At 31.1% G+C, this 26,525-nt stretch overlaps 1 protein-coding gene and 1 long non-coding RNA gene across 2 annotated transcripts; one reads left to right on the plus strand and one right to left on the minus strand.

Moving 5' to 3' along the window:
- Positions 1-972: 972 nt before the first annotated feature.
- On the minus strand, positions 973-15,913 carry nmd (no mitochondrial derivative). Its single transcript, XM_072538176.1, has 4 exons — positions 15,569-15,913; positions 13,720-13,937; positions 2,888-3,314; positions 973-1,599 (listed from the first exon to the last, which is right to left on the minus strand). The coding sequence occupies exons 1-4, from the start codon at positions 15,733-15,735 to the stop codon at positions 1,281-1,283; spliced, it is 1,131 nt and encodes a 376-aa protein (XP_072394277.1). The 5' UTR covers positions 15,736-15,913; the 3' UTR covers positions 973-1,280.
- A 5,114-nt stretch (positions 15,914-21,027) lies between these two features.
- LOC140446977 (uncharacterized) lies at positions 21,028-22,250 on the plus strand. The gene is made up of 3 exons (XR_011951545.1): positions 21,028-21,400; positions 21,484-21,724; positions 21,826-22,250. It is a non-coding gene; the product is annotated as an uncharacterized lncRNA (long non-coding RNA).
- The last annotated feature ends 4,275 nt before the right edge of the window (positions 22,251-26,525 follow it).

Genomic DNA, 26,525 nt, shown 5'->3' on the forward strand with positions numbered 1-26,525 from the left:
TATCTTTCCAAGTCGCAGCTCGGTTTCTGACATCCTCGTCCTCATGTGCGTCATTGTCTTGGTCTCGGTCCATAATGCCAGCCATTTAATCAAATATGTCATCATCTGTACAACAATAAATTATCACTTATTATCTAAGATTAATGAAAAGAAATATAATTTACTTACCGGAATAATTATTGTCAGAAGAAGATTCGGAGTCATCGTCTCTAAATGAGTTGTTTAGTATATTATATAACTCGTCCTGTGTTAGCTTTTTCCGTTCATTTCTCTGCAATTTCACTTTTTTAATGCCTGAAGGTCCAGATTCATCATGCTCCATATCTGTTACAAATATCCTTGACACACTACTGTCAAATGAAAAGGACCAGCACTTTTCGAATATACACTAACTCACAAAACAACGACAACTTTACTCAAAGGCTAACAGAGTAATAATGATTTCAATTTAGCTATGCTTTCGACTCAGATCTGAGTCATGAGCATCAAGCGCACAGCGCTGCCGACTCGGATCCGAGTCATGCGCAGTCAACTAGTTAATACCAAGTGGTGTTCACCACAACAACCGTTTATTATAAGGATTTAGCAAGGCAACATCAACGCTATTACTACTACAGCCAACATCAATGCTGCTAGAGATAGTGCAACCACTCCTAACTACAGTGGGCAGACGAAATTTGGTTCAGTCGCCCCTTCCATGCGAAACACAGTCAGTGACGCACCTAGAATTTTCCTGTGGGAGGGAGTTTTGGTTGGGCTCCGAAATTTTTTTTATACTACCTTCTTTTTGAGTCCTTAAAATTTGTGGGTAACAGTGGAGGGGGGATTAACCCCCCAAAAGCCCCCTGGGTGCGCCACTGAACACAGTGTGCTTTCTACCATTACAGCCAACATCAATGACAGGGAGAGAGATAGTGGGAAGAGATCGTTGCTACCTTATGCCTGGTATATCGAAAAGAAAATGAAATTACATTTAAATTGTTCTTTTATTTTATTTTGGAGAGTGGAAACTGTATTTAATGTGTTTTATACAATTTCCAATGTGTGCTACTCTATATAAATAACATTTAAGGCTTAAGTCGCATGCACCTGTTTATATTTGGTATATCAAATATATACACAGTGATCATAAAAGAACTTTGACTTGGTAGATGTATTTTTTGACATAGAAAAACAAAAATAATATCTACGCCTAATACTTAATATAAATTTCAACAAGTTTCAAGTAGAATGTCTTCTCTTAATAGGTACTCAGCACTAACATTTATATTCTATCACTTTTAATCAAGATCGATTCTAGTCTGTAACTGTAACGAACCACACTGTAATTTACTGCCCCTCATTTTGTTGAACGATAACTTCAGATCTTCCATCGATATGGGACGGAGAGTATCGTGAAACACCTCTTCCTCGTCGTCTTCTTTTTCGGAAGTAGTAGGAACGGGATAATCGATATGGTTTCGCAAGTAATCTCTGACTCTATACACAGAGGCGTTTCTACACATTTCCCTTAAATCGGAGCCCGAAAAGCCGTCGGTAGATGACGCTAGTGCTTCCATATCCACATCATCTGATACTGGTTCGTTTTCTAAAATTAACCTGAAAGAAAAATATGAAAAATTATTCATTTAAGGGCAGTGAAATATACTTATAGTTATATATTCTTATCTTTGACTTTGTAATCAATGATAAGAGGCTAATGATTTTAAAATATCTTGAAATATATGTCTAAAGAATGTACTTATAGTTCCGAAACCGATAAATTTAATAATTGTAGCATTTATACAAAATGACTGCGGACAACGTGAAACTGCAAGAATTGTTAGAAGGAGTCTATGTGCAGTTCAAAATATTTACCAGTGCTATGAAGAGACTGGTCTAATAACCTAAAGGCCAGGATCCGAGGGAAATCGAATCACTACCCAAAGAGACGGTCGGTTTGTGGTGTCCCCAAGTTTTCGGAATAGAAAAGCATCTGCGGTTTTCTTACGAAATCGACGTCAAGAGGTGAGAAAATGTTAATGTTAGTGAATGGACCGTTAGAAGAAGGCTTCGAATTGCTGAATTATATTGCAGAAAAATGGCTACAGGCCCACCATTACAACGCCAGCATCGGATAGCAAGATTAAATTTTGTCCAGAGTCACCTCCATTGGAATAATGTAAATTTGAGCAGCATACTGTTTTCAGATCAGATGAGTCGCGTTTTTGTCTTAATGGATCAGACGGACGTCGTCGAGTATGGAGAAGACCCGGAGAAATATATGTTGCGGCTTGTATTGATGAGTGACTCCCATTTGGCGGTGGGTCGGTTATAGTCTGGGCAGGAATTACTTCACAAGCACGTACAGAGTTAGTCTTCATAAAAAATGAATCCCTTACGGCTCACAGGTTATTACAGAAGTTTTAGATGATCATGTTATGCCTTTCATGACTATTATGGACGAACATGGCATTTTCACGCAAGATAATGCTAGACCCGATACTGCAAGAGTTGTAAGTGGATATTTCAAATAAGTGGAAATTAGGCGGTTTGATTAGCCACCACTCAGTTCAGATATGAATCCTATCGAACATATCTGGAGTGAGTTGGACCGAAATATACGAAAGCATACACCCGCTACAAGAACTGCTCAGGAGCTACGAGAGTTATTATTGCAAGAATGGGATAACATTGACCAGAATGTAATCAGTAATTTAATTGAAAATATGCCTCGTCGCCGACAAGCTGTCATTAATGCAAGAGGGGGAAATATACGCTATTGATGATTTTTTTCCAATATTGTTTAGTTTTAATCATTTTTTATCAATTTCTTAATAATAAGTCGGACTTTGTTTTAACTGTAACTTATTTTTCACAAAAATGTTAACCAAAAAGGTGCACATACCTCATGATCTGTCTTCTTTGTGCGGCGTTGGGCATTGGCACGTGAAAAGTGGCAGGCATTCTTCGAAGAATAGCTTTATCCAAATCCTGAGGTCTATTTGTGGCACCCATCACGATAACGGTACAATTTAAATCTGTAATTAGACCGTCCCAGAGCGACATAAATTGTGCTTTCATCATAGCCGTAGCTTCGTGATCTGAACTTGTGCGAGATCGAAGGAAGGAATCGATTTCGTCGATGAAAATAATGCAAGGTTGAATTTTAACGGCTAATGTGAAGACTGCAGCCGCTAATTTTTGGCTTTCGCCGTACCATTTGTCGGTCAGAATAGATAGATCTAAGTTGATAAAACGGGTACCGGCTTCTCTAGCAGTGGCTTTTGCAATAAGAGTTTTTCCACATCCTGGAGGTCCGTGTAGAAGTACACCTAAAAATAATTTTAAAAATTGTACAAAAACATAAGAATTTTAACTGAAAATTACGATATGTCATTAATAATGTGATATGCCCTCTTATTATTTATTGCTCCAGTAGTTTACAAATTTCGAGAGTGGCAACAATTAGTTTTTTATTATTTATGCAATTGGCGTTTAAAAACGTAAAATATGGTATATTATCGCAAAAGTAATTTAATCTCCAATTAAAGTTTCAGGTTGACGACAACGAGGTTGACTAGGTAATTTGTGGTTGGAGTAAATTACTGTCAGTGACATGTCTGGGGGTGATAAGTATAGGGAAGCAGTCACGATTTTTTAAAACGAGTATGATTCTTGATGTATTATGTCGTTATATTGTTGGAAACTGGGTGTAATTAATTTTCATAGCTATGATAGTGTAAGAAACTACAGTACTCAATAAAAACTAAAGGTCACCTGTTGCTATAAATTACTGCACTATAGTTACTATACCCGGTGTTTTGTGTAAAGCAAATTATAAATGTTTGCATTGTCTGCGTAATTACCATACTCTTCCGAAGTTATTAGGATCAAAAGGCAGAAGAATCGGAGATCATTTGAAAACGCAATAAGGTTTCATTTATAATCCCAATTTTATCTACCGTTATCTAAGTCGGCTATGGATATCTCATATCTTCATTATGGGTAATAATAAAAGCACGGGCATAGCCAGGTTTTTCAACAATTTTTATCTAAAAAACTTTTCTGGAACAAAAACTAAACAATATTGAAGACCATTTTGTAAGTAAACAAAGAGGTAAAAAGTGAGAGAACTTAATATACAGTTACATAAAACACTACACAGACAAAGGGGGCAATTGGTAGATTGTCCCTCTAATGCAGCAACAAGGAAACACAAATAATTACAAAGTGGAAGAACAGAGACTAACATAATATGAAGAAATATTTGATATTAAAAAAAACTTAGAATAAAGCCGCCCCGAGTGAAAATAGTATTACAGATGAGTTCGTAAAAGAGGGCGGCGAAAGGTAATGCATAAAGATACATCAAGTGTCAGCTACAGAAATTCCTAAAAAATGACAGAAAATGTAGGAATTATAGAGGTATAGCTCTTGCAGAACAGCGACGCTATTAATGAGAAAAATAATTGAATTTCAAGCAGAAGGCTGCCAAGGTAGGTTAGTAACAGATCAGACTTTTATAATGAAATAGATAATACAAGTACAATTAGTCGTTAAATATGCTTTTTGTTGATTTTATGCATAGCATGATACAATAAACACATCTAGGCTTATCGAATTGTTAGAACGTTCTACATTCTCCCAAAAAAAGACAACTGTTCACAGACAACAGTTCACAAAACAACAAAGACACCAACGTATTGCGCATGCTTATTGTCCTGTTGTTCATTGTCAGATTGATAACTCTGTGGAAGGTTTGTGACTTCATCTTCATTATAAATTCGCTTAAAAGACATAATTGTTCCATCAACGTCACATATGCATAATCAATTTAATTGTGATACAAATGAGTAAGTTTCCTCACTATGAAATATTACCAAATTATGGAAATGAGAATTACTATTGTTTATTATTATTAACTAAATGCAATTACTTAGTTACAGTTAATAAAAATTATAAAAAACTTGTTTTATATTTTTGCTAAAACAAAGATAAAAAATTGTACACTTCCCGTCATATAAAACTGGTACACTTTTTTTTCCCAATGTAAACCTGGGTTCAGACTGGATACAGTGGTTCGTGAATTAATTCGCTGTTGCCATCACAGATAACGGAATTGCAATAAATCTAATTAAAAAAAATAAAGTTATTATTAGATAGGTATTATTTTTATCATTAACAACAAAAAACCGTATTTAATAAATTTAATAACCAGAGATAGGGTTCAGCTAATATCCAAAATATTTGAAGGATCTTTAAACCTAGATTATTGGCACAGGGAACATTGGAATGCAGCTACTGTACCTAATTTTTTACTTCAATTACCTACCGAACACGAACTGTATTTTATATCAATAAGTTTAGTCACAGGCCAACTACCAAGATTTATTTATTATTTATTATATGAACGATAACATTAACAAAAACTAACATTATACTTTATCCTACGTAGATTATAAAGTGACAGTTACAATCCAATACCTCACTGTAATGTTTTATTATAATAATTTAAAGTTATGTGTAGATTGATTTTATCTATCACTATATTTGAATTGAAATATTTTCATAAATTATAATAAAACACAAATCAAGGTATGAGTACTTAATTGAGATAATGAAAAATTACAAAATTAATATGAGAATTTTTTAGGATGCATGTTTAAACAAATTTAATGTGACTGACTGATCGAGAATGCTCGATGTTTTAGTTTTTAGAATACTCAAAACGCGATCTATCACACATAATTTTTAGCTGATTTCATATAATATTTTCGTTGAACTGGCAACAGTGCCCTAGAAATTAGAATGACACATGTGACAAGATCAACTTACACAACTTGAAAAACATGATTTTCGGTAATAAGAGTTGTACCAGTTTTTTATGACGCGAACGGTACATCTGTTAAACTTGTTTGCCCATGTTATCACGTCTTAGTAAACCCAAAACAAAGTAAAATAGAATAAATATATCACTACAAATTGGATGATTCCTTTTGGAAGTCGATATATTTTATGAAAGGCTATATTTAAATTATCTTTCAGAAGGCTTTTAAGAGTATACCACATATTGCTTCCTCCATGTGGATCAGTCTTTTCGATTTCCTACCGAATATATTTTTACATTCTTATATAATTTATTTTCGGGATTTTGATCTACTGGTTAATTTATTTGAGTTATAAATTTATCAATGAATAAGAGGGGCCACTTTGCTACTCAGAGGATCTTCCGAAATGACTATTAGGTATATTTTTATATTGTTTGTACGTTTGATTTATATATTTCGTTCATTTGGAAGAAGAGGGTTACATCTCAAAATGTTGAAGTTTTTTTTATTGCATCAATAGCTTCCAAATAATGTCTTCTGCTATAGAAAAAATGGTTACATGTGTAAGTACGCTAGTTTCCGAGAGATGGCAGATGCAACTCTTTGTCGTTCCCCGAATTTAACGAGTTGACTATGAAAAATAGTTATATTTCAGTATGTACTTGACCTTTTTTTACTGAACGTTATTCGTTTTAGAGAATACAGTTATATATTTTTATACATTTATTTTTGGTATATAGAGTTATAAGTAAAGATATACCCATTTTTCTTAAAAGTATAACGATAAAAGTGAATACTATGTTCTGATAGAAAGTTACTTTCTTAGTTGTAACTTTCTTTTATATAATATATCATAAAATAGCGTAAAAAGTAGTTTTGTGAAATGTAACCTTATTGTTTAAAGATATTTTGTTATATTTGAATTATCTTTTTTTTGCATTGGGTAAATTATTTTAACTATATTGTATATATATATATATATATATATATATATATATATATATATATATATATATATATATAGTAGTAGTATTATTTTAGGATTAATTTAATTAGACAATAATGCTTAATAACAGCCGTACGAATCGTATTTTTGCAAATCTTGAAAATGATGAAGATAGTCAAGGCAATTATACTCAAGATAATTCGGACAATTCTTTTAAAGATGCACAAAACATAATATATGGTAAATGTAATACAGTAAATACTATAGAAACGACACCAACAACAAAGTGGGTGATGGAACATTTTGTCAAGGAAAATTTAGAAAATTCTCCTGTTGTTAAGTTCTTATTTAGATCGAAAAAATACGGATTTTTGTATAAAGAATATTATTTTAGATTTTATTAATAATACAGACCCATCTGAAAAACTCTTCAGCAGCCCTATTATGATAAATGATGACACATGTTTCAATGGAAATAATAATTTTTTGGGTAAGATAAAATACAAAGTAACACTGCTTTAAAGTTACTAAAAATGTGAATATTATTATAAGTGGTATTATTCTTATTTTTAGAAACTCAATTACCTAAAAAAGCTATGGATAAAGGTACTTCATCTTCAAGCAGTGACTCATCTTCAATCAGTAACTCATCATCAAGAAGTAAGTCATCATCTAGCAGTAAGTCATCATCTAGCAGTAACACAACTTCGGATACAGACAACAGTTCACAACATTCTAAAACCGATCCTTATGGATCAGATGACAGCATGCAGATCCTCTTTTTAATCCACCTGTCATTAAAAGGCAAGTTAAATTAACAACAGGTAATGCAATTAAAAAAAGGAAAGTTAACATCCTTAAAACAATGAAAAGGTGGTTAGGAAGAAACTTCGGTAGCCTGCAACGTGGCAACAAGCAGACTCAAAGAGATTGCGAAATGGCGGAGAAGCCTATTTATCTACCAGAATTGTTAAAAATGCAGACGACACAGAAACCAAATCCAAAATATTACAGCCAGCTAAAACCCTTTTACCACCATGCGGAAATACAAAATTAAAGTGTTCCGAAAAATTAGACGAAGCACAGAGAAACAAAATATTTAAAAAATACTGCTCACCACTATTTTGCCCATAAAATCAATAACTCATAATTTTTTTGTCTCCGGACATGGACAGAGTGAAGGGGATAGTGTCCACGCTATGATAGAAAAACAGATAAAAAAATATAAAAATTCAAGTCCAATATACGTACCTGACCAATCTGAGTGCATTATTCGGACAGCTAAAAAACTGGAAGTCCATATATAAAGTACATGAAATGGGTTTTAATGACGTGTTTTATCTTAAAGCTTTGTGTGCAGACTTACACCTTACTATTCCCAAAAATTTTAAAATATCTGATGTGAGGATCTTGATGTTAGATCGAAACAATTCTACTATTCTTTATTATAAATCATCTTTTAATCAAGCAGAATGTGATCAAGTGGAAATTGTGCGTTCTAGGCGTGAAATTAATATCAATAATATTGCTTTAAAGAAAGCTTTTACAAAAAAACTGGAATCACCGAAGCTAAGAAAAATGGACTGTTGTCTTTAATAGAAAAAAAGCGATGTGTTCCTGAATACTGTTACGATAATAAATATCATGGCCTATAAAACTGTAAATATATTATGACTAATATCTTTTCTGTTCTAGTCATTTCGGCAAGACTTGTTTACCTGCCGACAGAAATCTCTAGTCCCGTCGCCGAAAAACCAGCCTGAGTGCCCGTTATTCGAGGCAATTCTTGTCAACACCGCCAACAACCGGTCTTCCCCAATGTTCGAGTCAATTCATGTCTGCTTCTAGGGGATTCCGAAACTAACGGAGTTTTATATTTAAAGAAGGAATTCTGTTGGAAGAGTTAGTTAATTTTTGAAGATCGCGCCGCGTAAATTAAAATGTAACGCCCGTATTACAAATTGTATAATTGTTCGTGTAATATAAATTAGTAATAAATTTGCAAATGTTATAAATAGAACCTTTAATAAATAAATGAAAACAATAAATTAGAAGAATTAATAAAAATATAACAATACTATTTAAGTTTTTATAAAAATTTGTAAAGAAAAATAATCGTTATTATTGTTGCTTTATGTTTCATATTGTGTTGTGTAATGGATACGAATTAGTTACGTAGTTTTTTTATGTTTTATTAATCAGTTTTATTAAATAATATTGATTTAATGGCATTTTTAATAATACTTTACCAATACAATTTCTAAAATGTAACTTTATGAGCAAAATCAATTTCTTCAAAAGATAATATTTCTTTATTCAAGAAGGTTATATCTAAGTTTTTTTTCTAAACCTGATATCTTAAAAAAACAAAAATTTGTCAGAGCGATTAAAAGATCAGAAATCTATCATACTCAATCATTAAATCCTACAATATCAATAAACACTGCACAATATAAATGAAATAAATTGATGAGAATTTTAAAACCTCTCTACTGAAAAAGTGAAAATTCTTAGATGTAACCCTCTTCTTCCAAATGAACGATTTACCCCTGTAAAAAGGAAAACCAGTTTAATAAGTATATAAATAAATATTTTTAAATAAGCCTTATCTTGCAGTTACTAAAATTTGAAAATTCAGAATAATAAACAAGTTCATGACGTCATTATAATTGGGAAGTTAAGGTTTTATTTTCGTAAAAGCAGATAAATGCAAACTATGTTAATATAATAAAATGAGGAATAAAAAAATGCCAAAATTAATGCGATACTGGAATCAAGTACCAATGGTACCACTATATTGAAACAGGGATTGTGGAAAAGCAGAAATGAAATTCAACAAAGTTATGTTCTGTAATTTAAAAATCTAAAAAATCCTTGTCAAAGCCTTTGAAAATATAGACTGGGCTATCAAGGTTATATTAATGGAGATTAAAAGTCTATGTGGAATCAGTCTATGTCTATTAGTTTTACTTTTTTTATTTGTATCCAAATACTGTTTAATTTGAGTTATGATACCGTTGAAGCATTCAGCACAAGTTGAATATTAAAGATAAGGATTTACTGGGTTTGTGATGGCTGTAGCCAATTCGTCATCATTGTGCCAAACTGTCAGCATCAGAAATTGGGGTATTGGAGATAAGGGGTAGAAGTCCTTAAATGATGACTTTAAAATGATTATGTCAATTTTTCAGTTGTGTTCATGGGATGACTTTATTGAAAGAAGTTCATTCGATTACATCTTTAACTTAAGAATGTCCATCAGAAAAGTCATAGCATGTGATTTGTCTTCAAAAAGGCAACCACGTGCAATGATGACAATACAATTCTAATGTTAATGATCTCATACTAAATAATGACGAAAAAACTGACAAGTAGATGCTGTTTATAGACTTTTCCAAAACTTTTGACTTTGACACTATTAATTATAAATTGTTATGTAACACATTAAAAACTATTAGATTTACAAACATCTTTTTAATTGTTTGTGCAGACATATTACAATTTTTAAAGATCAAAAATTTTCCCCAGAAGCCCCTTAGGGCCTTGTTTTAACACGTTAATCGCCCAAATGAAGCGAAAAATATCCCACCCCCAGGCCCAACTTAGTTTTTCTAATAAATCATTAGGTTTTTACCTCGAATATGATGTACTGGCTGTTATAAAGCGCTAGGTTAAAAAAGTTCTCTAAAAATGTATTTTGAAAATGACACCCTACTTATGGGTTTCAGATCCTCTGACGACCGAGCGCCGCGAAACCCGAGTATCGGTTGTCATTTTTTTCGAGTTCTAACAAGTCTGTGTGTGCTAAAATTGCAGTTGTTGTGTTTAGTCTACAATCCATTTGTTGAAATTACGGCGCGTAATAAAGTTGGTTGTGAATTATAGAAAATTTAATTGTGTTTTGTGTCGTAATAAAATGGAAAAAAGTTACGAAAACGAGCAAGAGAGGCATTTGAAATTGTGGAATGAGTTATTATCAGACGAAGAACAAGAGACTTTAGACTTCATAGATAATTCTTCAGATGATTACTTGCCCAGTAATTCATCATCAGATGTTGTCTGATGAAAGTGCATTGAATTTAGAAGCCAGGAAGAAAAAATTAAAAAGGTAATTATTATGCGAAACATATCACCAAAAAACTTATTAACTTATTTTTCTTTTTGTTGTGTTGTTTACAGCTTAAGGATTAAATATTTGTATGTAGTTCGGTTCTAGTTAACCATTTTTAAATCTAAATAAAATGTTTCAATGTTTCTACAACTATAGTTCAACCTTCAGGATTTTTTGAACTAAAACATAATCACTTTTAGGTTCCCTATAAAGCAAAGATTTCTATTGATAAGCTTCCGACTAACACCTCAATACCTTCAGTTTCCACCACTAACTGCGAAACAACTATAAACACTAAAAAATCCGAGAAAAAAACTAAAAGGTAAATATAACTTTATTTTTATATAAATAGGTAAATATATACTTAAAATTCATATTTTATAAGCTAATTATTATATATAAATATTATATAGACCATATTAAATATTTTCTTTGATTTATATGAGTATAAATCCGCTGTAGAAAATATGTTTATAAAAAATTCGATTACAACATTCTTTTATGACATAGAAATTGAAACAACAAAACAGTTTATAATGTTGTATTGGGTCCTATAAATTATGAAAACGTTTTATTATAAAAAGTTCTTTTTTATACAAATGTAATTATTTTGTCCTTTGTCTAGCCGATCAGTCAGTTACAGTTGTTTTCTTTTTAGATCATGTAATCCAAACAATGTTGAAATGACTACACCTATCCTAGGGATAAGTCATCCTGATGCGCAGCTTTCTACTTCTAGAGGGCCAAAGGTCCCGATAATTCTAAAAGAGCAACGTTAGTCCTCTGTTGATGAAGTCATTGATAAAGTTATAGCTCAGTTTTTTCCCATGTAAATTGAAAATGATGAAGAGCTTTTACAAGATGAACTACACTGGTTTCCTCCGAATGGTTCCCATTTAAAAAATTTCAATTTTGATGTAGATCATGTCGGCATTACAACACAGATAGCTGAGAGTTTTATTACAAAGGCACCATATGGTTTTTTCAAGATATATCTCAGTGATGAACTTCTGGATTTGATTGTAGTAGAGACCAATAGATATGCTCAACAAACCAAAAACAAGCCTATGGCAGTTTTCTCACGATTACATAGATGGAAAGATACTAATAGGGACAAAATTAGCACATTCTTTGGAATTGTAATGTATATGGGTCTAGCAAGGTTTCCAAAAATAACGGATTACTGGTCTAAAAATCCATTATATAGCAATCATGTATCATGTAAAATGTCAAGAAACTGATTCGAATTACCTAATTCTCAGAATGCTACATTTCAATGATAATGAAACAGTTGATAAAAATAACCATTTGGGAAAACTAAGCCCTTTATTAGAAAACTTGACCAATAAATTCAAAGGGGTCTTCAGTACTACTGAAGATATAGGTACCAGTACCACTGGTACCCTTCAGATGGATATTGTCATTCAGACAATATATCGAAAATAAGAGGTTAAAATAAAAAAGACGGCTATACATACGATATCAAAATATACTGTGGACAAGATAAAATTCAGATAAACCTGCTACAGTTTCGACTGTTTTATCACTTATGTCGCCACTTTTACAAACGCATAAAACGCATCTTGTCAGTACTTTAAGGAAAAGTAGAAAAAACAATCCAAAGGATGTAGAGACCCAAAAATTAAACAAAGGAGAAATTTATGCAAGGGAACGTAATACAGGGGTAGTTGTTTTAAAATGGCAGGATAAATGTGATATACTTTGCCTCAGCACTATTCATACTGACACAACCACTAACTATACACTAAGAGGAACAGACATAGAAAAGCCATCTTTTATAGTTGACTATAATTCATGTAAGTCATTCATAGATCTATCCGATCAGTTGAAATCATATTCTTCCCCTTTGCGTAAAGGGATCAAGTGGTATAGAAAACTTTCAATTGAGATATTACTTGGCTCAGCAGTAGTAAATGCTTTTATAATATATAAAACAGTGACAAAGGCCAAAATATCAATTACGGATTTTAGACAGAGCATTGCTCTAAGTATGTTACAAATGCATGAAGTGGATGTCCCGAAGGTGCCGGAAAATGATAACACAAAGCATATTTTACATGAAGTTGCTTCAAAAGATCGTCAAAAATGTATAGTATGTTATGCAAAAATAAGTGCTGAAGAAGGCTGAAAAACTGCTCAGAAGGGACCAAAATCGAAATTTTCATGCGATGCATGTAATAAGTTTTATTGTTTGTCATTTTTTTTTTGACGTTCAGCATTATTCTGTATAATTAATAAAAACTGTTTGTATTATTTGATTAAAATAAAAATGTTTTTTAATACATCCTTATAATTTTTTTGAAAAATCTTTAATGATGATAAACACATAAAAAGTGCAGAGCTCACTCACTAGTATTACATGCCAGGCCCCTCTGTAAAAACTTTCATATAGATAAATGTGTTTCGAAGCACGGCAGTTGGGTTACATTTCAGTTTTTGTGATAAAATCTTGATAAAGTATTGCCAACATCGAAAGAGTTAAAATAAATTTATTACATACTTAAGTTTTAAACTACACAGGTTTTAAGTGATCATGCATACTTTTAGAATCACATTAAACCTTCCTAAATTTGTTTAAGAGGCAGACAGAGGCTGATATTATGAATTTATTACTGTGCTTTGGAAAATGTAGAGAAAGTATAAAACAACTATTATAATTTTGGTGATTGATTTTTGTTATATTTTTTTGTATTGTTATTTGTTGCTATTATTTTTTCTTATTTATTGTATGATTTTATATTTGTAATGTTAAATAAATAAAAAAATTAATATGTATATACTCCTTTTTAGTACTTTTGTTAATAAAAAATGGTTTTTAAAAGAAAACTTACCTTTTGGTGCTGTGGTTAGTTGTGAATCAGCAAATAATTCTTTTCTCTGAATAGGTAGTATTACAGTTTCCCTCAATTCTTGGATAAGTCCTTCCAGGCCAGCAATACTACTCCAAGTTACTTTAATATCTTGGGGATGAACCAAGTGAGCTGCTATCATCATTTCATAATCATTTAGTTTGTCAATAATTATAGGTGCATGTCCTGTAGCAGATAATCTGTGAACAGTATTAAAAATAAGTAGTGAGTTTAAAACTATATGTCAAATTTCAAGATTCTGTATGCTCCCCATCTGGAGTTGACTATAACATTAGTGGCCTTGGACCTATTGACTCCCAAATTCAATAGGTTTCTTTAGGAACATACTCATCAGTGTGACCATATTTAGTAGAAAACTACTTTTTTGGTAGATTTTTGACGTAAATTTACAATTTTTAGTAGGGAAGAAATCTTTGGTAGATTCTAGTAGTTTTTACTATAATTTCTACTTCTGTTTCTATTCGGAAATCTACTGTTTAAATTTGTTATCACAAAAAATTTGATAGAATTTTTAATATGTTTGTATTAAAATTTATTTGATACTTCCCTGTATTGTTTAAAAATTAAATGCAAAGAATGAGAAATCCCGGAAATTCGTAATTGTAATTTGATACCTAAACCATAACAATTAACATCATTCAGTATCGGCACGTATTGGTAACCATAAATTATTCACCCACTCTTAAAATTTTATGTAAATATGGTAAATATTATGACCTAAATTAACTTCTGATGTGAGCCGCCTTTGGTCCCATAAAATTTGAATTATGGATGTTTGGAATAATACCACCTAATTATTTAAAGTCTTTAACTTTTAAACAGCGATTCAGCGATTGCCATACCAATAATCACTCTAAACAGTTTCATTCTTTCGTTAGTAAACTGTAAACATTATTTTGTTAGTAAACTGTAAACATTATTCGTTAGAAGGCAATAAGCATAAGAGGTGTTTGTTTTTCAAAATTTTTAAATATAATCTATGAAAAGTATTTAAAATGAAAAGAAAATATGAACAATTGTACAGGACAGAATGAATCCTTTTTTATTTTGAAAAAGATTCCAAAAGGAAATTATTAACATTCCTATTTTATTAGTAAAAAAAGTATGAAAAAATAAAATGGAAAATAAGTACTACACATTTCACAACATCTTTGATTTATATTACCAATTTAACATTTAAACCGCATATTTGTAATAGAAGGCGATACTATTGGTTCTCACGTCACATATTTAAAGCATAAACCATTTTTGTGCAATAGCGCATGCGTAGTATCATTTGGTAGTTTTTAGTAGATTTTCAACCTGATTGTTGGTAGATTCTCTAAAAAATATATGGTCACACTGATACTCATGTACCCAGATTCAAGATATAAGACTTTTCCTCCAAGAATTATTGGTACCAGTATAGTAAGAGGATAGGGCCTCTATGATCCTGAAAATTACATCAATGCACATCTCACACAATTACATCTGAAAATATGACTTTGGTGAAATAGGATGTAATGTAGGATGAACTAAAAACTAACTGTTTGGGAGTCTCAAAAATTACACAAAAAATGGGCATTTTCACCTATTGTCATACAGTATGCTAGAAAGTTATAAAGCCAGATGAATCACTAGAAACAGCAAAGAGAATTAAAATATTACAACAAAAAATGCATATTTTGCCGAGAGCTTCATTAACAATTTGCGATTTTAGGGTAACAATTTGCGATTTTAGGGTGTTATTAATTTGGTAATCTACTACAAATAGGGACTTCCCATGTATTACCAACGCCAACAATAAATTTGTAATTTCTAAATTTATTACCTTTTTAACTGCTCTTCTGCTTGTCGTCTTGCTTTTTTCTTGCTTTTATTCGTGGGGTCAACTTGGTTCATAATCCATTTTATACTTAAAAATGTAACTGCAGAAACAAGAGTTAACCTTACCACCAATCCTATTACTTCGTTCTTTGTAAAGGCAGTGTCTGCCATTTTTATGAATTAATTGAACTGTTTCGTTTTTAATATTCTTCTATGATGTAACGTTAAAAGGGAATAATCATCTTAATTTTGAAAATCTAAAACTATTTTTTTGTTCTACTAACTTGACATTCAATGACAACGAAGAAAGAAAGATTGGATTAATGCATTATGCGTTCTATTTATGACTGTCTATCTCCATGGTACAATGAATACACAAGGTATGATACATAATGTTCCAAAATCGGTTCGCTTTCGCGCATGACGTAGTCAAGATCGCTTATTCCGGCAACATTTGAATGTAGTTGTATAGGAAAGACTTTTAATTTTAAGTTTTTTTATATAATTTGGGTAATTTAATTATAGTAATTATAAAGAGATGATAAAATTATGTTATTATAATATTTATCCTTTATAAAACATAGATATCCTTTATAAAACAAGTTTTAATTATCTTTTATTACACGTAGGTACAGGTTAATTAACTTATACTCCAGAGTTCGATATTTCAGATGTTTAAAAAGATACAGAAAAGTGGTAATGGAGGTACACAAAATTTGTACGCATATATACCTACTGAACTAAACACAAAATCAAAATAAATAATGACAAAGTCAACTTTATTTATATCGAATGAGCTAGCTGGCCATCGAATATGAGTGTAATGAGGGCACACAATATTGCACAACATTTAAAATGACATGTTTGTAATATTCACACATAAAATTATCTTGGTATTGTTTATAATAATGATAACATTGTATATTTTAATAATGATAACATGATTTAACAAAGAAAAATATGTTATTTTGGAAGATGCTAAATTGATTTCCTCCGAAACAGTTCTTATTGCAAATTGCATAGCAGGCTGAGGCTAATTTCTTACTTAACAAATCGATATGAAAAAACCATTTAAGGTTTCATGACTAATAATTAATAAAAATAAAGATTTAGACTTACGTCGTTGTCCTAGAAGTAGTAAGAAGCTGCTCAACATACTTTTTGGACTCTCTGTGTTCGCCTCCTTGTACGCGTTTCTTTTGGTTGGTTAAAAGGGTAGCCGATGTTGATTTAGGCAAATAAAGACTAGGTACTGCCTCAGGTTTGAGTTTTAGACCCTCTTTAGAAACGTAATTTAAAAGTTCCTGTTGTAGATTTCTTTGGTAATCTTCAGTTTTAAAATGTGTATAACAAATTCTTGCAGTATTACAATTAAAATTATCCTATCTACAACAAGATATAATCCACAGTTTTCTGGTCACGCTATCTTTAGGAAATGTATGAAACCTAAAGATTTTATCTCCATTGTCACTATTGCAACAAGCAATTGCACAGCGTACTTTGAAAAAGGTACAAAACCAGATATACAATGGCAAATAAAAACTTTCAGTTTTACAAAAAAATACTATACAGTATAAATAAATAGTAACTAAACACCATTTGTATAAAATATAAATAGATGACTCAGTCAGTATTGAGATACTTTAAAATATATTTATTATCTCATAACTTGCAATTTGCAATAGTCACCATTGATAACAGATATTATTGTTGAACTTTTGTTTTTATACAAGCTTTCTGTCTTGCCGGTGTAAAGTCGTCTGAAGTCGATATTTATTGTGTTTTGCGTTTGAACTAATTCGTGTCTTATTTTCATATTATTATATTGTTTGATAAGTAAATTTTGCATATAATAATCGGTAGGTTATAGTAATGTGTATATTTTTTATTTTACTAAATTTCATTATAACTCATCTAAAATACCATATTGAATTGTAAAACAGATTTTTCTCTATTGTACTCTATTTTGACGTGACAACGTCTTAAATTAGGTTGTGGCTCGGAGTCATTTAAGAAAAAGTGTAACGCCCGCTCACGTCTGTTACAGTGAGTCGCCGAACGAGAGAGAGGCCCGCCGGACCGGCGAATGCCTTGCGTCTCTCTCCCACTCAAACATGATCGGTCCGCTGCGCGCGGCACTATAGAATTAGGCGCGTTGAATCGCTAAAGTTAAAAATCGTTGAAAGTATCGTCAGCTGTGTCTGTAGTGAAAATGTGGAGTGCTTAGATTCGTCATTTACAACTACAACAATAAAGGTAAATAATTGTACACTAATATTTCATTATCGTAAACTATGATTGATTGATTAATTGTTAGATTGACACAAAAGTTGAGAAACTGAGTTTATAGGTTATGTCATACTATTGACAAATGTTGATAGTGTTAAGTAAATTATTAGTTTAAATCACTCTGCAATCAATCGTAATTCAGTCGATTGAGAAGAAACAGCGCGTATTTCTAGTCAAACATTTAAAATAACAAATTATAACTTCTAACCTGTCAAAACAGGGCGACCAAACAAACGAACTAAACCGACCAATCACCACGCGCGGAGTTAGAATTTAACTGTGTTTAGCAAGAATTTCAAATTCCAATTTTAGTAAATGTTTTAATTTTCAACTTTACCATTTACATTTACAAATTCTAATTAATTTCAAATTTATTTAGCAAAAATTTGAACCTTCGATTTGAATAAGTGTTTTGATTTTCAAATTGATTCTTTAAAATTAAAAATATTAAAATATATATAATCAGAAGTGAACGTCACATAACATTATCTGTACTTATTATTATTTAATATGTAGGCAAATACATGTGACCATACTTGGTAGACACAATTGGAAATAGTAATTTTTTATAACTGAAAAAAATAAATATATAAAATACTGGTAGCAAACAATAACTTCAATGATCGATATCTCCGCAACTAATTGATATATCGAAAAAGTTTTCAAATAAATTTTGTAGAAAATAATAAGATCAATAATATAATATAAAATAAATAATATATAAAACAATATATAAAAATATAATATATAAAATATAAATAATATATAAAATACCTAATAAATCGGTAATGCAATTCTTATTTTCATTCAATTCCTTGTTCCTATTGTGCAATTTAATAATATTCACATCAATAAATATTCTACCGAGAAAAAGACGTTGTCACGTAAAATCTTCGCCCGTAAAACCGACTTTACAGGCAACCGATTTTTGTTTTTATTTCAGTAAAACTGCTTGGAAGTGAGTGACAGTGAATCAGAATAAGCAAATCTACTACTATTTACCTATTCACAGTATTTTCTCTGCAGAAAATTTTTAAATTTCAAGGGATTTGCATACAAAAAGAGTACTAATATTATTAGTATATGTATGAAAACAAAAATAAATATTTTGCCTGAATCTCTAGGAGAAGTAAAGGTTTTACGCTACTGAAAATATATTTTTTATTCAATTATAACTAAAACAAAACATTTAAAAAAAAAATAGATCACTTTTTAACCATAATTTCAAAATTAATGTGTACGTTGAGCTGTAATAATGGGTTCGAGGTGGTTCAGGCGATCTTAACTACGTCACACTCCTGGGCCAGCTGTCAAATGTCATGCGCAATATCATACCTTGTGTATTCATTGTACCATGGTCTATCTCTATTCTCTAAATCATGAGCCAGTCAAATTTTGTTGACAATGGGTCGGTCTGAAGATAGGCAACCTTATTAATCGTGAACTATCGGGTTAGATGACATTCCATAGGCGGAGACATATTTACACGACTGAAAAATATAATACCGAAACTGAAATATACAGTTTTTCACATTTGCCTTTTAAAACTGCTATGATAATACCATTCCAGAACGCAGAATGGTAACATAATTGTGTGGATGTCTGTACTAGGATGAGAACCATTTAGGAACCATAAATTTTTCTAAGAAACGATAATAGGTACATTGAGAAAAAATTACGTACCTCAAATTTACAACGATACCATAAAAATAAATCAAGAAGATAGGGGAAAATCGATACATTTATTTTATTGTAGATGAAATTACAAATTCCTGTGGACGTTACATTATAAATTTATTAGTAGGATCTATGCACGAAGATCAACCTAGTGAATCTTATTTAATTGCATGTCGACAATTTGGTAAAACTAACCATTTAAGTATTTTAAGATTTGGTAATGAATGTTTTATGATTTTTTTCCTTATGTAGTTCCCACTGAAAAATTTCTGGAATATTTTGTGAATGGGCGAGTGATCGTTGGAGAACTGGAAGCCTTATCCCGCCTTAGCAAACCATCGATGGAGATGCCGTTGTCCAAGGCGTTGGGGAACATTCTTATGAGCTTTGTAGGTTTATTGCCCTTGCGAACAATGACTCTGTGGACGAAAGTTAAGGCTGTCTGCGAATTCCTTAACAATGGTGGCAGTATCAACCTTAGTCACGACCAGCTGGAAGGTGATGATTTAGAAGCGGGTTGTTGCGATGTTTTTGGTGATCTGTAGTGATTCTTGAGTTGGATGGAAATGAAAGGGTCACCTAAACGTTGTTTGAGTTTTTTAAATATCTTCGATCTGGATGGTCAGCAATATCTCAAAGAAGGCGAGCCAACTTCTGAGAGATATACCGTTATGCAATACAAATATTTACTACTATTATTGGCAAAAACTATCCCTTAAAAGAAGGTATTAAACAGCGTGAATCAGTACAGTGGATGACCAGATTATATGGCACAGAACAATGATGATTTTGAATACATAACAAAGCTAAAAAAGAATACCAAAAAGCAAAACTGACAATGAACTTAAATCTTCTTCTTCTTCAGTGCCTTATCCGGTCCGGATGTTGGCGATCATCAAGGTTATCATGGTTTTGTTGACTGCTCTGCGAAACAGCTCCGCGGAGGTCATCCCAAACCATTGTCTGAGGTTTTTCAACTACGAGATACGACGGCGTCCCTGATTATATACTTACCCTGCATAACGAATTGAAGAATTCGATATTTTTCTTCGTTCCGCATCACGTGGCCGAGGTACTCAAGCTTACGTTGTTTCACTAAATTAAGCACTTCTTTTTCTTTTCTCATGCGCTGTAGGACCTCAACGTTGGTGACATGGCCCCATATGTCACCTTTCCAAAAACACTTTTCTTGGAATAATTTTCCAAAACACTTAAAAAACAGAAATAAATTTATGTTGTGTCAATGGTCTTTGCAGCCGAGACACATTAATTTAAATAAAAAAAAATTATGTTGTTCATTGGATATGTTATTCAAGTCACCAACGATTGTCTACCATATGTCCCCTTTTTTATGTACTATGTTGTCTACTGTCAATGGGTAACTGACTAACTACGAGAGCTTATTTTCCCGACTAGGCACCCCCCACCACCTAAGCTTTTGGGAACGGAACAGTTTGACGTTTGACATTTATGGATTTGTTTGGACTTAACCTAACTTTATGATTTGATTTCTTATGTTTATATTTGGTGTCTTATTTTTTTTTTAAATGCCTGTAACGTGTAAATATTGTGATAAAGTTTTTTCAAGACAATTTACTTTAAATAGACACGTCACACAAATTCATTTTAAACAGGTTGAACGCATATCTTATGCTAAAAATGTATGGGGTTTTAAGTGTTTGGAACTTGATTGTGATAATTCCTTTCAGCAAGGAAAATTTTGACATTTCCTAATTTAATTTTTTTTTTGTTTAAGAATTTATTATTTGGAAACGATCAATGGAAGAAACATCCTGCAGCTTCTATGTTGTATCTAAATACAAGCAAGATAAAAATATTACATACTTTAATTGCAATCGTAGCAAAACATGTAAGTAAGATACTTAACATATGATAACATCGTATTAGATGGATACTATAATTATTTATAATTAAATTTTTTTTTCTTTGTAGCTCATGATGGAAAGCAAGTATTAAATAAGCAATACAAGCGTAATTGTAAGTCTCAAGGTTTATGCCATATGGATTCATTATGCACTAGCCAAATAAAAATTGTCAGTGCCAATGATAAAATAACTGTGAATTTCCAAAAAACACACTATGGGCATGAAATTGACCTTGGAAAAATTAGACTCCCAAAGCAAGAAAGAGAAAAAATTGCTTCTAAATTGCTTGTTGGAATTCCACCTTAAAAGTAAGCAAATATATTTTAATATTATAAGATGATGTAATTGCCATGAATTTTATTTGTTTATTATTGCATCAGTAGCAGAAGTAAAATGTAGTATTTTTCAGAATTGTACAAAGTGTTTATGATAACATTGGAGAACACTTGAAGAGAATAGATTATAAGATCATACATGGATTTATTGATCGTCCGAACCTGTTGAGCCAGATTAACTTTAATGTTCACCATCAAGCTCTACGTTACCACAATGTTTTCAATATTCCTTTCCACAGAACAACCTATGGTATTCACAACTCATTGGATAGATACATGGGGCTATTAAATGATCGCGATTTTGATACTTTCAATATAACTTTAACTCAGTTAAATTTTATTCTTGTTATACTTTGTTTTATTTTAGTATGTAAGATTTTTAGTCTCATTTTTTAAAACTTTTTAATATTGATTTTATATAGTAATTTCAAGTTTTGAATCCTAACTGTGATATTGTATATTGTAATTTAAACTGTTAATGGGGTTATCCCGTGTATTAAATAAATAAATAAAGAAATAGTACACTGACTGTACTATTTAAATAAAAATTAAAATAATTGTTATATACTACATGCATCTTGTATTTATTTCACCTTTCCCTAAATTGGAAACAACTGTAAAATGTTATGGTACATTGTATACCCTGTATATTATCAAAGAATATAGACGTCAAGCGTCTATATTCTTTGATATTATATAGGGTGTTTACACTCTTGTGATATTTTTTATAGGTGATAGTTTATCAAAAAAGAATGGTATTTCGTCTAATTAATTGTGGAAGAATTGTGCTTAATTTCTTATACATAGGGCTTAGAAGTTGGCAAACATTTAGATTTTTTTGTAATATTTAACACATACACACTTTAGAATATTCTTATGCAATTTGGTAAGCATTATTTATGGATTGTACAGCTACTACAAGTTTTGTTGTAGGAGATATAAAGAAAAGTCGAGAGGTTGTTTTAAATGGAATTTACTTACAAAAAATCTTAGAAATTACATATTACAGAGGCCAACTGAAATTTTTCTTTAAATTATAAACGACATATCCCGAATCTATGTAACTTATTTAGATTATTACACGGTTCTTATACGTGTAGTGGCAATTCATTCTATAGGTTGTGTACACCAAATTTCATTTGAATATTCTAATGCGCTAAAGAGATATTACAAAAAAATCTAAATTTTTGGAAACTTCAATGGCCTGTATTTGAGAAAGGAAGCAAATTCGACCATCCCTTATTCTACACAATACCTTTATTGCTAACCTACCACCACTTAAAAATAAAATCGCAAGACTGTAAACACCGTCTATACATTGTAACATTTTCTTCTAAAAAATATGACTATTTACCTCATTATGTGTTTTGTACAAGCGTAAACGAAGTATACCAATCATTATTATTTAAGTTTTTTGATGAACTAAAATAATTAATGAAATGACTGTTTAAATGTAACAGGAGTAATTTTTTACAGCTTTCTAAATAAAAATTATTATTAAAAAATTAAAGTAGTATTTATAATTAATTCTGTAAAAAATCTAGATTTTGTTACCAAAGTATGTATAGGAATAAAAAAAAGACAGAAATTTAATACAATAAGGGTCGATTGTTCGAACGCTAATGAGAACTCAAATATTTAATTAAAATCAAATACGTTACATTTTGAGGTTATCTTGACTGATTTATTCAATGACGTTTGGATTTATTCAATTTTATTATTTTGCGTTTTAATTTAAAATAAACCATAATTAAACTTATCTCTTTCTGATGTTAATTTCATGTTTTTATTTACAAATCAATAATAATAATAAGCAATTTTGACAGCTGCTGTGACGTATTTGCTTGTAATTAAATATTTGCAATATTTGATTACAATCAAGTTTTGATTAGCGGTCGAACAACCGGCACTAATTGTTACCATATATTTCAAACTTCCCGCCATTCGTTAAATACTTGCACATATAAATAGTAGTGGGGGGTGCTGAGTCGGGAAATTAAGCTCTCGTGACTAACTGGGTAACTGAACAACTTTCGATTCGCTCATCTTCTGGCTTTTTGACTTAGTAGTTCTGTGCCAAGATGTTGTGTGACCTCTCTTATATATCTCTGTGTGTGACCGAAAATTTTCGCTGAGATATCTACGACAATAACACGAACTTTTTCAAACTGTTAAAACTTTGAATGTTGAGGAAGCAGCCAAATATTATGTTTAAAAAAAAATATGAAGAAAGCAATCTTAAAACTCACAATTTAACTACATGATTTGCAGAATAATTTTCCATTGATCTAAAGAAGCTCGGGATGGGTTCTAATCCAGAAATAAACCAGGTTAGAGTCTTTTGGCATATTGCACCATTCACAAACAGAAATACTTGTACACAAAAACTAAACATTGGCATTGACCGACTAAAGGTGCCTAATTTTACTGATTTACTTTCCCCTTTGCAAAACCAACGGGTGTAAGTCCATTCATACGTTTATTAAGTATCCTCTCTTATCGACTTAGAAGGAATTTGCAGTATTAATCAGCCATCAGCTCGAAAACGCTTGAAAACAAGCACGACGCACAAAGAAGAAGCTCAGCGGGTGGTAAATACTATTTATTCAAAGAACAAAACGGGATCTTATTTAAATAATATTTAAATTTCCATTAGAGAATCGAAAATCAATGGTTACAGGTGTAAATATTTTCTTAACAATAGGGTATTTAAAAGAATCACCAAAATTGTACCTACTAAGTAAAATAAATAAAAGTAATAAAATTAAATAAAGTCCGGATTTCCCAGTAAATTATTTTTGCTATCAATTTATGACGGAGTACTATGCGCACTTTGTGGGTAAAGATCGGGTGTTTTCTAAGAAAAACCGAAATGTCAGTGAATGAGCCGACTTCAGGTAGTTCTCGTAAAGATACAACCGCATATGCGGGGGAATATTTTGTGTCGAATTAAAAAATTCTAGAATTTTTTTTTTAATAAAAATATTTTTAAATATAGACATAATATGCATGTTTCTTTAAAAATCTGCAAAATTTTGCCAAAGTTCTCAAATAAGCGAACTATGCAAGCAATATGCGTTTAGCTAGAAATCCGCTCCCTAGTAACCATATACTATAAACCCAAGAGCCAGTTCTCCCACGGGAATGGCATCCTTCTCCACATGGATATCTCAACGTTAATGTAAGCGTTAATCTCTTTACTGTAAAAAAGTAATATCTCTTTACTATAAATTAGTAAATAATAAAAGTTTATATAAGCATCCTGCCGAAGCCTCTTCGAGCCGCTGATTGAATACTTTTCCACACTAAACAAATCGGTCTTAATGGGCAATTTAAACTGTAGACTTAACAGAAGCTCAACTAATGGGGATACATTGACACAGAAAAAAAGTAAAAACAGGTAGTTCAAGAAAGAACTCATAAAGTAATGACTGTTGTAATCTGAGATATAGAATATCTAGTTATAGCAGATCTATTGAAGTCCCGAAGACTTGTGTTTGCTATTTAATGAAAGACGCCTAATGACTATTGTAATCTGAGATATAGAATATCTAGTTATAGCAGATCTATTGAAGTCCCGAAGACTTGTGTTTAATATTTTATTTAATAAAAACATTATTTTATATTGGAAACTAAACTTTTTATCCAAATCGATCTATCTTACACAAAAAATAAACTGGTTTTCCTTTGGTTAGACGATGGATTCAGCAATCCGAATCATAGCTTACCTAAAAGTAGCTTAAACATCTAAGCCATGCAAGTCTCATGCTACGCAAGTCCGTCTTGTCTATAATAGCGTATTATAATTATATCTTGCCATTCTTGCCTTGCCTGATCTGTTTATATTAGAGCTATTTTCGTGCAATTTTGTGACACCACTCACTGTTGCCAATAGAAGAAATATATGAAAACATTAACTTTAGATGTTTCACTTATATAGAAATTTCAGTCTAGCATTAAATATATTAAAATATAAATCACAAATTATTACTTCTAATAATTAACATTTACACTTACCTACACAATAAGGTTAAGTTTTATTCTAAACTATAAATTTTGTTGTATTGGCAAATGAATTTTGCATTCTCGTCTATATAGCACATATAATAATTTCTCATCTATAATATAGCATAGAAATATGTATATATAGCATAGAATGAAAATTGCATAATGTAGAGTCCACACAAGAGAATTTTTTATATACGAACATCTAATTTATATTTTCTGTGGCATTTATAAAAAAGGGTGTGGCAGTCCAGTGGGACTGCCAGTAGAAGTTACACTTCTATACACGCATTCGCCGTTACAAATTTATTTGGGAGTCAATCTGCATAATCATTACATATGTAATGCTATAGGTAAGACATAGCAGAAAGAGAAACAGAATTAATAACAACTTACTAACAATTCATAAACAACATTTGACCTGTAATAGGAGTATAGTAAATGAAGGATTGAATCAATATTTTGATGAAAATGTATATTTTTATTTTCATATATGTATGAAAGGAGTTGAATGCAAAAATTTTTTTACACATACTCTGCAGTAAAATTCATTGTATATTTTGTTATTAATATAAAAATACCATACAATACACTGCAACATAATTCAATATAATAATACAATACAAATTAAAATGCAATATTCATAAGTATTTAAAAATGACAATAATATACATAAAAAAATACACTACAATACAGTACAACCTAATTCAATATAATAATACAATACAAAATTAAAATGAAATATTCGTAAGTATTTAAAAATGACAGT

This window comes from Diabrotica undecimpunctata, chromosome 7, assembly GCF_040954645.1.
Source record: "Diabrotica undecimpunctata isolate CICGRU chromosome 7, icDiaUnde3, whole genome shotgun sequence".
NCBI lineage: Eukaryota > Metazoa > Arthropoda > Insecta > Coleoptera > Chrysomelidae > Diabrotica > Diabrotica undecimpunctata.